This window comes from Gallus gallus, chromosome 6, assembly GCF_016699485.2.
Source record: "Gallus gallus isolate bGalGal1 chromosome 6, bGalGal1.mat.broiler.GRCg7b, whole genome shotgun sequence".
Taxonomy (NCBI): domain Eukaryota; kingdom Metazoa; phylum Chordata; class Aves; order Galliformes; family Phasianidae; genus Gallus; species Gallus gallus.
Genome location: NC_052537.1, coordinates 35,864,320 through 35,881,776, shown reverse-complemented (window position 1 = coordinate 35,881,776; position 17,457 = coordinate 35,864,320). Strand labels below are relative to the sequence as shown.

Below are 17,457 nucleotides of genomic sequence, written 5' to 3'. Positions count from 1 at the left end.
GGGCTCTGAGCGCTGATGGAGCTGTGGGTGTCCCTGCTCACTGCAGGGGGTGGCACCAGGCACTTCAGAGGTCCCTTCCAACACAAAAGATTCTGGGATTATGTTATTTGTAGAATCATATCACAAAATCATAGAACGGCTTAGGTTGGAAGGGACATCAAGGATCAGCATGTTCCAGCAGCCACTGGCCATGGGCAGGGTGCTAAATCAAGTACTAGATCAGACTGCCCATGGAATGATGGTACAAACTTAAATTCTAGCAGGTGGCATTTAAATGTTAAAGTCTTCCACATGCTACATTCTGGGAAATGCATGTAGCAGTAACCTATGATAAAATATGAATTAAGTGACCTGTGCTGATGTATCACAACTAAAATCCCATTTAAAGTTGCTGGAATTTAAACAACAAAAAGCCACAGAAATGTTCATTAATGTGTTATTTGACATTCATAGAACAACCAAGGTTGGAAAAGACCCTCAGGATCATCCCGTCCAACCATCCACCCATCACCAATAGTTCTCACTAAACCATGTCCCTCAACACAACATCCAAACACTCCTTGAACACCTCCAGGGCTGGTGACTCCACCACCTCCCTGGGCAGCCCATTCCAGTGCCTGACCACCCATTCAGAGAAGTAGTATTTCCTAACGTCCAGCCTGAATCTCCCTGGTGTAACTGGAGGCCATTCCCTCTCGTCCTATCACTAGTCACCCGGGAGAAGAGGCTGACCCCCAGCTCACCACAACCTCCCTTCAGGTAGTTATAGAGAGCAATAAGGTCTCCCCTGAGCCTCCTCTTCTCTAGACTGAACAATCCCAGCTCCTTCAGCCGCTCTTCATAAGGTCTGTGCTCCAGAGCCCTCACCAGCTTTGTTGCCCTCCTCTGGACACGCTCCAGGGCCTCAATGTCTTTCTTACAGCGAGGGGCCCAAAACTGGACACAGTACTCGAGGTGCGGCCTCACCAGTGCTGAGTACAGGGGGACAATTACTTCCCTGCTCCTGCTAGCAACTATTTCTGATACAAGCCAGGATGCCATTGGCCTTCTTGGCCACCTGGGCACACTGCTGGCTCATGCTCAGTCAAGCATCCATCAATACCCCCAGGTCCATTTCCTCTACACAGTCTTCCAGCCACTCTGCCCCAAGCCTGTAGCGTTGCCTGGGGTTGCTGCGGAAAAGTGCAGGACCTGGCATTTGGTCTTGTTGAATCCCGTCCCATTGGCTTCAGCCCAGCTATCCAGCCTGTACAGATCCCTCTGTAAGGCCTCGCTACCCTCAGGCAGATCAACACTTCCAGCCAGCTTGGTGTCATCTGCAAACTTACTGAGGGCGCACTCAATGCCCCTCATCCAGGTCATCAATAAGGATATTAAAGAGTACAGGCCCAGTATAGACCCCTGGACTCATGACCAGTCACCAGCTGGATTTAACTCCGTTACTCAAACATGAAGACATCTTTCCATTATGGGCTTAATTTCTAGAAACATTTTAAACTGAGTGCTTCTTTTATTTTTGTGGGGCTTATTCTAACAGCTTGCACAAGGACTTCACTCTCAGAAGTTATGCAAACTGTAGTGACACAACCACATATGCAAATTGAATTCCTCAGAAGAGTGGAAAAAAGCTGTGGTCTGTGGTTTACCTGGGTTTTGAGTTTATGAAGAAGCATTAGCAGCCTTCTTAAAAGCCAGTTTTCAGCATTTCCGATGAATTTCAATTTGCAAAGGACTTCAAGCATGCAGAACTTGAAAAAAAATATATTTGAAGTTCTACTGCCTGACAGCAGGACTGTGCTGTGCTACTTTTATAGCAGCATGTTAGTCCCTTCCTTAAAGTTTTATTCCACTTCCTACCGCATTAGCAAACAGGGTGAGCAGCAATCCTACCCCGGGCACTGACGTGAGGAGGAAGGATTCAAGGCTCCTGCTTTCTTCCTCAAACTGAGGACTGCTTCCGTCATCCACCACTGGTGATGAGCAAAACCGGCAACATTTTTGTTTTTATAAATACAGCTTCCTTGGACTGCAGATAAGGAGAGCAGAAAGAGTGAAAGGAGGCAGCAGAACTGCTGTAGCTGAGGGACAGGCCCAGGGCTGCCGCAGTTACACTTCAGCCGGTCCACACCTGGACTCGACCTGCCACGTGGGAGCATTAAGGAACCATTTCTCTCTATTTTGAGCCTCGGTATTCAGTGGGCCAAAGACAGACCAAACCCAATTCCACATCAGTGGCCTCTGCTCCAGGATACTGGCACCTCATTCCTCCCCCTCCTTTTCCTGTTTTCCACAAAGTATTTCCATAGTGCACACCCTGCTTCAGAAACAACTGAACATGCACAGTCTTGTTGATAAATACGCAGAAGAAACACAATGTTATAAAATATTCAGTGATCTAAAGGGAAAAAAGGCTTCTATCTATAGAAATATATATTTTCTTCATAGAAAGAGTATTTTCTTAAAACATGAAAAGGTTCTTCAATCAGAATTAGCTGAGGAAGCCCTACAGTTTGAACACTACTAATCAATCAAGACAGAAGAAGAAAAAAATAAGTTCATCTTTTGCGGAGCTGGCAGATAGCATGGAATATCAGAATGGTCATTGGATTGCATTGCAATTGCTTTAAACTTGCCAGAAACTGCAGTGCTGTATGGTATTGCAATGATGGCCATTGATGGCACTGGCACCTTGACCTCGTAACCCCAGGATTATAATTCCAGTCACAAGAAAGTAACAATAGAGCACAACAAAAAGTTTCTAAACCTCTAACACAAAACCAGAATGTATTAGAGTAGCTTCCATGCTTAAAAAACACCCAGTTAAGCTTATAACATTTTTAAGAATATTCTTCAGTGGGTCTGAAATACAGTACAGCTGCAGTACTCTTTGTAGTACTCCAAAATGGGAAACTTTCAAGGGAATCAAATGATGTCTACACACTGATCATTACTTACAAATCCAAAGGGCACATTTTTTTTTTTTAAGACTGGTTTGGAATATAATGTAGGAACTTCAACTTCACAAAAGCAAAAGACCTTTATGTTATTAATAATACTAATAATAAGGAAATTTCACCTTACCTGGTAAAACTCCCGAAGCCAATTCTTCTGCAAGTTTTCTGGCTGAAAAGCAAAATATAAAGAAGTTAGGAATAGCAGCCATACCTTTTTACAACAGTATCACAACACTTGTCCCTCTTCTTGGTGTTTTCGGGTGGGCAGTTTCTTCTACAATTAAAGGAGATGCAGTACGCCTACCACTTCACTACATCCCTACTCTTACAAGATGATCCAGTAATCAAATCCACAGACCTGATCCTTATCAAAATACCTCCTTCTGAAGTACACGCTCACTGCCTGCAGTTCAAAGCCTTTACATGAACTGCTGACACACAGCTTTCGCAATTTGAGAACAGTTTCAAATTACACAGAGTTGGTTCTAACAAATGGGCTCGGAGGGACAGCTGGGCTTTTGCAGGACACTGCAGATCCTGTCAAGAACAAACTGGGAGAAGCGTTCAAAGCCATTACAGAAGTTATGAAAACTGAAGCCGCAAAACTATACTGAGTACAAAGTTGTGCCTTCCATGAAGCATACAGCACACCAGATACAATTATAGAGGCAGACGGATGGTTTCTACACATCAAATGTGGATACAGCTACAGCATTTACTGACTTGCATCATCAGTAAGATTCACTAATTCCTGCGTTTTAGAGGGGAAAAAAGACCCAAATCACTCTTCTACAGAATCAGTAGGAATGCGCAGTGCCTGTGGGGCACAGCAGAATGCATGGAACTGGAAAGCAGAGGTGCCCCATCCTCCCCCCAGCAACCGTTCAGGCAGTGGTTGGTCAGAGGCCAACACCAGCACAAAATTAATGTTCTGTTCTATTTTCCTATCAAAATGTGTTATTTTCAATTACTTGAACACAACTCTAAACTCATGCACTTATTCCATAAAGCACTGAGTAACCTCCACCCACATTGCTTCAAAATCTAAAAAAAAAAAACAAAAACATTTTTTGAAAGCCCAGAGGAAAAAACCATCACTCCTGTCCCCTGCTATCTCCCCTCTTTTATTGACTGCACATTCTTAGATTCTGAAATTCAGAGGTTACAAGACAAGGAGGTGAAGTTTTTGCTCCCTAGGTGCAATCATTTTCTCATGACAAGCTTTCTCAGCATTCCCTATGGCAATTCACTATTGGGTTCAGAGCAGGCGAGCGTAGAGACCAGCAGCCCCTCACCACAGCCCAGCTCTGTGCACCCACCCCATGCCTGGCCCAGCTCTGCACCTCTCAGCTAGAGGGACGGGACTTGGCCCAACTTCAGGGTCGTCTTCAATTAACACAGAGCAAAACATCCACGTCTCCCATTCGTGCCCTCCTGCTCCACCAAACAACACTGCAGAGCCACAGCAAGGAAGCTGCAGATGCAAAAACTGCAGGCAGTGAAGCAAAGGATAAAGTACTCTCTCCAAAGGAACGCTGTCCCTGTAACTACTTGTTTGTGCAAACTTAACCCTTTTTCCACTCATTTTGAACTTCGAGACAACTCCTGAGTAATGATAAGAAAGAACTGACTTTCATAAAACAACAACGAGAAAACAAACAAACCAGGAGCTGCTGTGATTTCAAGTCAGTTCCTAACCATAAGTTATGACAGCGGCACAGGATGTACAGGTTGTAGTCAGAACAGATGTAGATGGAAACGTGCTCCTGTGTTGCATATGATTTCTGTGGGATTTCAACCAGAAGGCCAAATTTAATCCAACAAGGAGGCAAGACCTCAGGAACTGCAAAACTCCTGATTAAGCATTTCTGGCTGTTATGAAGACCAGATGAGCAAGTCCTGCACTGGACCGCAGGCAGACCTCAGCCCTGCTGTGTTTGTTTTCAAAACTGAAAGCAGTGTTATTTAGTGGGCGACAGACAACTTTCACCTAAAGACAAAAAGCCTCACGCTCCTCATTTTTTTTTAAACCTTATTTACACCAGTCATTGGATGCCCCAGGGACCTAGCAATTCTGAAAAAATAATCCAAAGTGGGCAGAGATCAGCCATTGTGAAAATATACATATGAAAGAGCCCTACTTTTACCTACAGCAACCCCAACACCCCACGCCTGAACTCAAGGCAGTGCACTACAGGGTCTGATGGTCGCCACAGAGATCCTCACCGAGTTTCAGACACAGACCTTCTATGTCAGGAATAAAACTAAGGTTTTATTTAGCACATCTGGAATTTTTCAGATAAATCAGCATGCACATCTGTGCATACTCTAAATGGACATGTAGGGCATGTGTCAGTAACTATGCTTGTTTTTACTTGAGAAAAACTGCTACCGACCAGGAGTATTTAAAGCATCCATTCTACAAGAATCCCGAAGGAGAAAAAGCACAGCATTCCTTTGCTTTTAAAGGCAGATGGAAGTGGTAGAAGTTCCCGCATTTGCCTCACAACTAAATGATTGCACTGCAAGACCAGAATGCAAACTGGCAGTCCTGCTCAGCAAACTAAGCCCCAGGCAGGCCCCAGAAGACAGCATATAGCACAGCAGCATTATGTAGGCCCATGTTGCTCTTGAATCTTCTCCATTAAGTGAAAACACCAAGCTGTCCCTGAGAGAGGATGGGTTCCTGGCTTCTTACTAGGCTTCCAGCCCTCCAGTGCTTTGGGACACTGCTGCAGCAGGTGCCACAGCAAACACCTCCAGCTATGAGATACAACCAAACACCATTTAATATGAAGGACAGGTGTTACAGATGGAGAGCATCACCACCTCAGTCCGCATCTCTGACTGGACAAGATACCAACAGATGCAGAAAAAAAAATTAATTTCCAAACCAATTCAAGACCTCAAACCAACATGAAACAAATCTAGAGCAGCTACAACCTAAAGGTGGACGAGCGATCACTGGAGATGCCTGCAGCAGACAGCTGAAAGTGAAGAAGCAGGAGCAGCCTGCAGACAGACTCACGTGGAGGAATATCACACGGTTATCACCTGTTTTAAAAAGGTTTTCTTTCTCTCTTATTTTTAGCTACAGCAGACACTACTTATAAGCCTCATAAGCCACAACAGAAATGCTCTATGAAGCCACCATGCCCTTTCACCATGCATCTCCAGGACTTCAGCTCAGGAATAAGAATAGTTTAAGGCCAGAAAGGACCTTTAAGGATTCTGTCCTTCCATCTCCCTGCTGTGGGCAGGGCTGCATGAGATCAGGTTGCCCAATGAAGAAACAGCCACATCCCACCATGTCCATTCAGCTATATCCAACCCCTTGTTAACAGAACTCAGCACATTTGCATATCCTGCTGACCCAATCTCTACTCTGTATTTTAAATTTGCTTTTGATTTGTGCTTTCACTTTTGAAGCCAGCTTTCTCTCTTCAGTTCTATGGCTTAATTCCAAAGCTTATTGAAGGAGGTGGAGTCCTGAGAGTACTTGAGCAAAACCAGACACTGAGATCAACACGCAGAGAGGCACAGATGTGCGCCTGCATCTTCAGGTGCCCAAAGGAGACAGAACAGGGACTGAGGCACCACTCTGACTACAGCACTTCTCACAACAGTGAAATCAATTGAAAGCATCCTGTGACAGGAACCAAACCTGGCTCCTTACTAGAGCAGCAAGGAGCAATCGCTGGAAGGCCGGGTGCTGAAGCAGCTCAGGGGAGACCTTATGGCTCCCTACAACTCCCTGACAGGAGGACATAGCAAGGTGAAGGTTGGCCTCCGCTCCCAGCTAACAGCAGTAGGATTGGAGGTCGTGGCCTCAAATCATGCCAGGGGAGGGTCAGGTTGGCATTAGGAGACATTTCTCCTCTGAAAGAGCAGTCAGGCATTGGCACAGGCTGCCCAGGGAGTGGTGGAGTCCCCATCCCTGAAGGTGTTGAAGAACCACGGACACGTGGCACTGGGGGATGTAGGCAGTGGGCACAGTGGGGATGGGATGGGGATCTTAAAGAGCTTTTCCAACCTTAATGATTCTGTGATTGTGATCACAGGGGAGGAGTGAATCATGAGCCAGAGCTCATGGGTGAAGCTTCTTTGGGAGCAGATGACAACGGGTGACAAAAGCTCAACGTGAAAATACTAACAGGTGCAGAACAAAGGTTGCAGATTTCCCAAGCAACATCTTCTGAAGAAGCAGGGGCAGAAATGCACAAATCAGGAAAAGGAGGAGCAGCACTGGAACCCACTAGTGAAGTCTGTTAGTCCCATGTCCTGCAGTTACAGCTAACTAGACTACCAGGGTTGCTAACGAGGACTCCTTTACAAGAAGCAGGGGTCAGGACACACTGGCTCCTGCCCCAGCTGCCTCCAGCTGCGCAAGACCCATCCTGCTGCTGAGTCAGCCTTGGCCTCCACCACCACACTTCTCCTGCAGCCTCAGGCACAGCAACATCCTTGCTTTGCTTTTACCACTCTTGTGGCAAAGTTCTGTAAGCAGGTCCTCTGCTTCCAGCTTCTCCCCAGTCACCTCTGTATAAATTACTTTCAGTTCTCAAAGACTAGAGATAACAGTCAAGTGGAAAGATCATTTATCTTCCTTTTATTTTTCTGCCTAAAACTAGATACAGCACATTGTGTCTCCCAGACTCTTTGGCCTTCTTCCCATCCTCACAGTTTTTGCCCTTCATTGAATTATCTCATTCTTTTTGTAATGTAAATGAAAGTAATCTTTTCCTTGTCCTCCCTAGTGCTGAGTCCTTTCATCCACACACTTGAACGGATCTCCCAGCACTCTCTGTCCGAAGCCCAGCCTTATCAGCCTGCTTCTTTCTGGCTTCTCCCACGCCAGTTTTCCGCAGGCCGCTGTTTGCTCTGGGTGCTCTCTGGTAGGCAGCCAAAGAGCAATGAGCTCAAGCAGCATCAGGAAGAATAGAGGAAAAAAAAGGAGCCAGAAAAGGCTCACACATGCTGTCAGAAGTCTCTTTCCCAAGCACAAACTGAATTTCTGCCGGGCCTGCCCTCATCACCCCTTGCAGTTCAGCAGCTCCCCAGGCGCTGGGTGGCCTCACCCCATGTGAGTGCAGGCACTGGGCCCATGGGGTGCCACATGCATTTGCAATAAGTGGAGCCACAAGTAGAAAGCCTATCCCTAAAACCTAGCTTGACTTGACTCCAGCCTGTAGAGCCACGTGGGATCCACGTCAGAATAGCAGGACACTCACACCACGCTGCCACTCCCTCCAGTTCAAAGAGATTTTGACCTTTCCCTGGAATTTTGAATCCCACTAAAGCCTCTTTTCATGCTGACTTTCTGTTTGAAGTCTATTAGTGCCACACTGCTCGCTGCATCGGTCAGGCTGTAAGGAAAAGTCGCAGGCTTTCAGACACATGGATACCACACGAGCTGCCATATCCTGAAAACAAGCAGCTTTTCAAAACAAACACACAACTAGTCTGTCTTTTGCCCAGTATTTCCATTTCCTACAAAATCATACTAGATTCATTCAGTGGAAAATGGAAGTACATGAATTATAGGAAGCGTGTCCTTTTTTTGTAAAGTTTATTTTTAGTCAATAACAGTCTCATTTTTTTCACTCTGTGAAAACTCACTGAGCTTCAGCATGAGCACACAGGAGAACTGGCCAACTGGATCGTGCATAATGAGTTGAACAAAAGGTACAAATAATCTATACTTCAGTGCTTGAATTAAACATTCCCAGGAGCCCCAGGCAGACTACAGGATTCCCTGAAACCACTACTCTGATTCCCAGTGCAGGCGCTGGGAGCTCACAGCCCAGGTGCCCAACCTCCCCCCGGGGTTACACAGCTGGTGGTGTCCTGCAGCACCTCCAGGCAGTCAGTGGCTATGCCTGCCAGAGCCTTGGAAAGCACGGACTTGTGGGCAGCACCTCGAAATAAGTGCGAGCACACAGGCCTCTGACACTGCTGACCTGATTTATGCAGGTCTAGCATACATTTGCAGACAGACCTGAAAGAACTGAAGTTCAGTAACTCTTTTTGGACAGTTTGTTCACTGCCATTCCTGCAAGCACACTGACACCATAGCCACAGTAGCATCATGCTCCTGCATGCACACCCTTCCCCAAGCACATCTGAAACACAAACCAAGCTGTCTTCCTTTGTGTCATAAACAAGACCCTGGCTGTCTTGCCTTTGTCCTCACCCCACACATAAGAAAACGCATGTCCTGACATGGTACTTACTGACATGCAAGGCTTTGTAACTGCCAGGATCTGAATAAAGCCATGAATCTCAACTATAACCTTACCCTAGTAAACTCCCAATGTGTTTCAAATTTAACTTTTATTACCAACTTCTTACAGAAAGATTAAAGGCTCTCGGATATTTGAATAAGCAGCATATTAAGAGTATTAACAATAACAGCTAATCCAACCCCATGTATTTACCAGCCCAAACAGTTTGCAAGGAGCAGGGATTAACTGCATTAATAGACTCAGGCATTCAATTACTTCATATCCCGATTTGGGAATGGACTGGGGAAACCAGACCCTGTACTGGAAACAAAAGTAACATTAATCTGCTCCTACATATCAATAGATAAAATAGAGCTCTGGCAGTATGCACAGTCACTACCACTGTTCTATCCTGCCTACACAATATGGTCTATTTCGCTTTTGTTTTTAAATTACATCTTTAAAAACTTCCCCAGGCTAAATGCAGAGATAATTAATCATTATCCATAACAACTGTTTTTAAGACGCACACAGTAAGAAAACAGTCCTTTTTAGGATTCAGTTTCAAAAGTTAAATTTGCTGCATAATTAAGTTCCCCTCCTTTCGAATCCCACATGAAGAACTGCCGAGCCTGTGAGCTTTGAGAAGTGAAGTAAAACAAAGCAGAACCCCACACGCATTAACAAACCCAGCAGTTACTGCCCATTGCTGTTTTCTGAGCCCTCCTGCAGAGCTCTGCCCACCCGTCCCAATGAGACAGACAGCAGACGTTAGAAAGGAACCCGAGCAAAAAGGGTGCAATGAGAATTGTGGTCAGAGGCAGGCAACAGCCTGATCAAGGCCAGCAGGTCAGTGAGATGCACTGAGAGCCAAACACCCAGCCTGCAGCTGCTGTGCTCATCCTGTCACTCAAATTCCACACGTAAAAGTTGTAACAGGGACAGTTCAACATACAGCACATTTCCAGTTCCAGCATTCCTCCCAGGCAGGGAGACCAGCAGTGAGAGCAGCCACGGAGCCGGGGCAGGAAGGCTCTTCCTCTAGGCCTGGAAATGCCCTGTGTGCTGTGCCAAGCCTGCGGGCTGTGACAGCGGGATACCTCCTTCACTTTCGCTGCTGTCTCAAAGCAACAAAGATCCAAGAGTCCTTCAAGTGCGAAGCGAATGCTTTGGAGACAATTACCGCAGGCTAGCTAATTCAGTATGTCTTTTTGTATGTATGACATGGCTCCAACCTGATCTGTTGGACCAAACAGCCCCAGCAGTAACTGCAGAATAGCAGGCAAGTGCAAAATACTGTCTGAAAGCCATCATAGGTGGAACAGCAGAGAAAAGCCATCCTACAGCAGGATGGACCTGAACACTGGCCTCTAACTTCATACTGAACCACAAAAGGCAGATGCAAAAGCCAATTCCCCAATTCATTTTTTCTATGTACGCTACAGGATGCTTCCAACACAAATCAACATAAATAATGACTTGAAAGTCCACAATCTGAGAAGATTCAAACACCTCTTATTAATCCAAACTAAAACATGAGACCTAACAATCTGAAAGCAATGCTAGGAAACAAACAAAAACATCAAAAACTCCAAAAAAACCCCACTACGCAGTCCCTGGTAACAAACATGTCGAATTCCTTGGTGTCATCCTGATCCAAGCTGCAGTCCAGTTTTCTGAACTAACAGAATCAAACATAGAGTCACTGAGTATTTCAAATCTGATGGTCCTTGTGGGTTCCTTCCAGTCCAGCCCATCCCCACACAGCAGAACCCAACCCCACACCCTACAGCTGAGAGCAGTGCTGCAGTGCTCGCTGAGCTCCATGCAGCTCCCATTTAGGAAGCTGTAGGGCCAACACATGGGAGCTGCCCTCAGCCTCCTCTGCTCCAGGACAAACAAAGCAAGCAGATGCTGTACTGGGGCCAAAAGTACACGACTTTGCCAACTGTGGCAGATCTTATTTGACCACATAGAAGAAAAAGAACCACTGTTGCTGTCTGATGCTACAAAACTGGGAGCAGACCAAAGCCTAAGTATGGACTGAATAGTCGCACATACAAGAAAGACTGAGCCAAGCCATCAGATTTATATACATAATTATATACATAAAATCCTACTTGCTGCTTATAAAAATTACCCCTTCCTGAATATTTTGGCTAATTCGATTGAGTTAGAATGCGTCTGGGGGGCAGGGATGCAATATTACACAATTGCTCACTTTTGTAGGAAGGAACTCCTATGAGATAAAAGCTCAAGAGTTTGAAGTTCATGAGCTCTACACAGTGAGGTACAGCAGTGCTTATCAACTGCTCTGAGCAATACCTGATCCCTTCTAGAGAAGATATCCACACTTACAAGATAACTGCTTTCTGACCAGAGATGAAAGTCCAAGACTTCCCTGGGATTGTTACAGAACAAATTCCACGACTAACACAACAGCACCACACAATCTGTCACATCAAAAAAGCACAGTCCTAAGGGCAGCCATCAATTTTCTGCAAAGTGAAGCAGGCGGCATGCCAAAATGCAGCTCATCACACCAGTATATACAGAGTAACATAAATATGCTACAGCAGGAGATTACACCAGAAACAAAGCACCAAGGGAGATACTTAGAAACAACTTTCAATTTGAGGTAGAGTGGGTTTTCTATTTTTTCTAATAGATGTGGTTCTGTACTGCATGCATCTTCAGTCAGTGGCCCTATGATTTGCAAGGTTGTTCAGAACCACCACAGTCACAGTACAGATACCCAAGGGGAGGTGTGAAGAAGACATGCCCAGGGCCAGGCCCAGAGGCCACGAGTGCAAGCTGCAGCCCAGGAGCTCCCCTGCCTGTGGACTGCACTGCTGTGCTGGGTGGCTGGCTGAGCTCTGGCACAGGGACCCAGAGGATGTGGGATCTCCTGCCCCATCTACACATGGGACTGGGCACAGGTCTGGGTGGCCCTGCTGACACAGGGGTGTGCAGAGGGCTTCAGAGGGTCCTAGCAGCCTCAGCCATTTTGGGATTCTGAGAGATAGTTCGGTATTTACAGATAGCTTTTCCATTCAAGCACTCTTCCTGTTGTTAGGGAAAGGCAGAAGTGAAATTTACTGCTGTCGCAGAAGTTATCTGTGTTATTTTTTTGGTTTTTGTCTTCCTGCCTGAATTTCAGCCTCCACAAAAGCTAAATCAGGGGGAAAAGCCACCCGCTGTTTAAACAAGCAAATATCGTGACACTTATCAATGCTCCCCATGTCCTGTTTGCTTTCAAAGACAGCTTTCACAACAGGCATTTGATGCAGCTGTGTTCCCCGTGCCTCTCACTTCTCACATCCACTGAGCTCAGAGCTACCTCTCAGAAGATCTGCCGTGCTGACCACAGGTTTGGATGAGGACTAAGGGCAATGCAAACACAGCAGCTGTAATACAGTACTTAATGTCTGTTACATCTGCATTGGATCTGAGCCCATAGGGCTGGCAGGAGCACAGGGCTCTGTCCCACCCTTCTGGTAGGACCCTGGGGCAGGCAGCTCACATCCAGGTGCAAACGCACCTCCAGGGACAGAGGAGCACAGTCTCTCTGGGCAACCTCAGAGCACACAACAAGCTTTTGTCCCTAAACAGTTTCCTGTGTTTCACTTTGCCTACTGCCTCTTGCTCTCGTTGGACACCACCAAGCAATTTAGCTCCTTCTCATTCACTGCTTAACAAGGGAATGCTGACAAAAACTGAGCTTCCTTCAGAAAGGAAAACTTTAATTCACTCTGAAAGAAAAACAAAGCAAAAAAGCGACAACCCACACTGCTCTCAATCAGACTGATAAATGGGATGCATCCTTGCAGTCCCAAGAACAGATACAGGTTGGGTGGAGACTGGCTTGAGAGCAGCACTGAGGAGAAGGATTTGGGAGTGTCGCTTGATTAAAGATGCAACATGAGGCAGCAATGTGCTCTCACAGCCCAGAAGGCCAATGGTGCCCTGGGCTGCACCAAGAGAAGTGTGACCAGCAGGGCGAGGGAGGGGATTCTGCCCCTCTGCTCTGCTCTCCTGGGACCCCACCTGTAGTACTGAGTCCAGTTCTGGGCCCACAACACCAGAAGGACACGGAGCTGCTGGAGCGGGTCCAGAGGAGGACCATGAAGATGAACAGAGCTGGAGCATCTCCTTACAAGGACAGGCTGAGGGGGCTGGAGCTCTTCAGCATAGAGAAGAGAAGCTGCGGGGAGACCTTCTAGCGGCCTTCCAGTACCTGGAGGGACCTACAGGAAAGCTGGGGAGGGACTTCTTATAAGGGCAGGTAGTGACAGGACAAGGGGAAGTGGCTTTAAACTGAAAGAGGGTAGATTTAGACTGGATATCAGGAAGAAATTCTTTACTGTGGTGTTGGTGAGACACTGGAACAGGTTGCCCAGCGAGGCTGTGGATGCCCCTCCCTGGAAGCACTCCAAGCCAGGCTGGATGGGGCTGTGAGCAGCCTGGTCTAGAGGGAGGTGTCCCTGCATACAGCAGGGGGCTGGAACGAGATGATCTTAAAGGTCCCTTTTCCAGCTCAAACCAGTCTATGATTCTACAATCCTAAAGCCTCCATAAAACATTAACAGGAACCATCAGGAATGTTGCCTCAATGAAGACTTTTAGAAATCCTTTAAAAAAAAGTGGAAGGATATAAATTAAGAACTTTGCTATCTCATTTTTAGTTGCTTCATTGTCTTCATGTGGTTGATAGGGGCTGCATGACCTGCTTGCTGGCCTGCTCCACAGCACCTTACTAGGAGAAGCCAGCTGCCAGAGAGGTACCCATGGCCAGGCTGGACAGGCCCTGGGCTGTCTGGAATGATGGAGGGGTTCCTGCCCATGGCAGATGGTGGAGCTGTGACTGCTGACAGGGATGATGGTCTTTACATCAGCCACCAGCACAGGGAGCACCATTCTGCACCTCTGCTTTATAAGAGACAAGAATAACATTTGGCTTCTCCGCTTCCATCCCCTCAGCTCAATTTCACAGCCTCGGGCACAGGGATTTCCTCTGCAGATGCCACTGTTGCCCAAGTCCTGTCATCCTGACCCAGGGTGTGACTGCCCCAGCCTGGGGAGCTGAGCTGCCTGTGCCGCATCACCGCAGATGGAAACACACAGCCATTGGATGTGTTAAAGCAGTATGCAAAGCTTTCCGAGTTCCTACATTTTAAGCAAATCAGCCAGCACATACATTGAAAGGGATTTCAATGGGGGACTGCAACCAAATGACGTTCCTGCAACTACACAAAAAGAAATAAGAACTTCTCATTCCCTGCCAAAACTGCCCAGCTCTTTGTTTTGTCCCTTCTCACCCCTGGGACAGATTTGACATTTCAGAAGCTTTATGCTGAAAGACTATTTTTAGAGCTACAAGTAAGGATGAGGGAACTTCACATTCAGCATCTTCTAGCACATACAGCAGTACCTACCAGCAAACAAACCCACTTCTTTCAAAGCCTGTCCTACCTGTCGCTCCTTTTCTGGACTGTAAAAGCTAACTTTTCATCCTTGGAGGTGGGACTGCAGCATTTCCCCCATCTTACATGGCACAAAGCTATGTTACAGAGATGTACCATGGGACACAGAGCAGCTGCCCTCAGCATCGGCACTAAAAATCCACAGATGACTGCAAAAGCCAGGCAGCAATGCCAGCCTGTCAGTCCTGGACAGCTGTAGCCTTAGCATTTTAAGATGGCCTTGTTCACCATCTCCCCAAAGGAGGCCAAATTCAAGCTTCAGAGAACACACATCAAAAAAGTAAGGGAATAATTAAGGCGAGAGGGCATCTCTTCTGTTAGTGTGAATTGTAGGTTTCTCGTGTAGCATTTTTGCCACTGCATTCAAAGTAAAAGTCCACTCTCATGCACACGAGTTTCCACAGGAAATCCTGCCCTTCGTTCAATGCTTATCCCTAAAGAGAACCGTTTCCTTTTGTTTGAAAGGCAACTGTGTTTAGTCCTATGCCACAGTGAGCACTTCTCAGCACTAAATATAGACCCTCGAGGAAGGAAACACTAGGCAGCAACAAAAGCCAGGAACATTAGTGAACACTGTGTCAGATGGTGCATGCTCTCTGAACAAAGCCAGTGGGTTCCAGAACACATGCAATTCATCAACGAAAAACTGCAGACTGCTGAACAACAGACTGAACACCTCTCTAGTTTGAGAAAAATCAATGGCTGCTTTGAATAAAACAAAGATCCCACGCACAGGTCAGAAAGATGCCTTATTAGCACCTAGGCTCACACTATTAGTCTGTTATCCTATGTTAATGGTCCCAAACTTGTTACATTTTATTTTTCTTAAGCAGACTTAGGCTATTTCTGTCCCCAAGTAAGGAAATTTAATTTGCATGAGCAGGACAGACACATATTGCTCCCTGCAGCCAGCTCCCCTATTTACATATGCAGTATAAGTGTTACATCCAGTGGGGTATCCATTTTTCCATGGCCAAGGTCTCACTGCTTCCAGCCGACCCATGCTGACCTGCAGCTGCAGTGCCAACACGTGACAGAGCCCTGCAGCAGCTGCTGCACACCTGCCCATGCCCACACCTGGCTGGGTTTTACCTCTGAAGTCACCCATGCTGCAGAAAGCAAACCTCCAGCACAACATGATCAGTGTGCCCCTGCTCTGCAAGCCTCCTCACACCCCCTACTTGGTGGCTTCTCAGCCAAATGTACGCACACAGGCAGTTTCACTTGTGAAAGTGAAACCTTCTGTCTAGCTTCATTGCACAACCCAAGCAAGTTGTGATAACTCACAACACAAACTACATCAGGTAATTTACATTGTCTTCACCCTACGCCAGTCTTTCATGTCACCAAGTATAAACAGGGAGAAGCAGGAGCCAAACATGCAGCTGCTTTCACTCTCCTGGTTCTTCTGCTCCATGCAGCCTGCAGTGAGCGCCTGGTGGGTCCCCACTGATGCTGACGCCCCAACTGATGCTCTGCTCCACACCACACCACCACGGCTCTCCCCAGAGCTGCTCGCTACCTGCCAGCCCCACACCCCGTCCCTCAGGAGCTCCTGAGCCCACTGCCACTCAGATGCCCTCCCAGCCTTCAGACACACTTCAAGACTTCCAGCAGGAAAACACAGAGCAAAGAGTTCACTTCCTGCATGATCTGAGGATCTGCTTAAATTCGTATCAAAGATCCAGTGCAGAAATCTTAGCTTTCATCCAAAAAGGCCCAGTAGAAATCACCCAAGTATGACATCAGAGTACAATCAGAGGTCACACACAATCTTTCAGCTCTGCTGGGAGACCCTGAACCCCACAACCCAGTCTTTGTCCTCATAGACTTTATTTTCCTCTCCTGAGGAATGCTGAGACATTTATCCAATTTCTATTTGTCTTCACATCACAAAAACACCTCAACAACTGTTACATTAAATTAGAATTTTGCAGGACAGGTCAAATCCCATAACTACCCATTTTCCCACCGCATCCCTACAGATACAGCAGATAAGATTATTGCGACCACCAGCAGAGGGAAGCATCCAAGCTTTCACCACACGCAGGAGAATCAATATTCTCAGCACAACCTGAATAAAGGTTTAACATTAATACACGATCGACCTATTTTATAAATACAATTATCATGCTGGCTCTGCGCTTGCAGGTGTGGACAGAGTAACCAATGAATTAAGCTGTTCCCAAACAAATACGCCCAGCAGGCAGTGGTGTCAAAGGCATTAATTCCGCACTGCCTATGAAAGACATGCCTAGGGAGAACTGCCAGAAGGCAAACCGGCATTTGGAGCAGAATACCATGCATGCAGACCTCACCAGCTCCAATGCATTCCCCATGGCTTCCTGCCTGAAGTTCCCACCAAATTCTTCCTTAGCAATAAAGAGCAGTAACTTGCTAGTCCGTAACTTTCCATACATCACTGCAAAACCAGAAATGGAAATTCATCTAAAGCATTTCTGTTCCTGCAGCTGACCTCACATTCACGTTTTACAGAATTCAGACCCAGAGGACCCTTCTGTGGATTACTGCAAAGTTAAAGCAAAGAAATTCAGCAGGCAAAATGTGCAGAACTCCAAACAAGCTTTCACAAAGCACCCACTGAACTGACTGACTGCCCCACAGCAGCACTTCAGCCAAGGAACTGAGCTCACTCATATTCAGCCCATGCCACACAGCACAGGCAAACAGCTTCTAGGCCTTAAGTGGGTATCAGGTACAGCCCGTGCTGGAGCTCCCACAGCCACACGGATGGTCTCAGCTCCTGCAGCCAGACCAAACGCCACACAGCACTCG

The 17,457-nt window shown here is 46.7% G+C and overlaps 1 protein-coding gene across 10 annotated transcripts in view; it reads right to left on the bottom strand.

Moving 5' to 3' along the window:
* Positions 1–17,457, bottom strand: part of INPP5A (inositol polyphosphate-5-phosphatase A) — a 230,852-nt gene that overhangs the window by 162,718 nt on the left and 50,677 nt on the right. For 8 of the 10 annotated variants that reach the window (XM_040703146.2, XM_015289008.4, XM_046943201.1 and 5 more), the window contains exon 2: positions 3,082–3,123. In XM_040703146.2, coding sequence (XP_040559080.1) covers positions 3,082–3,123 — 42 coding nt within the window. Of the gene's footprint in view, positions 1–3,081; positions 3,124–3,312; positions 3,385–17,457 lie in introns of those variants that run through there. The other 2 variants (XM_046943198.1, XM_046943197.1) reach the window with 2 other exon arrangements.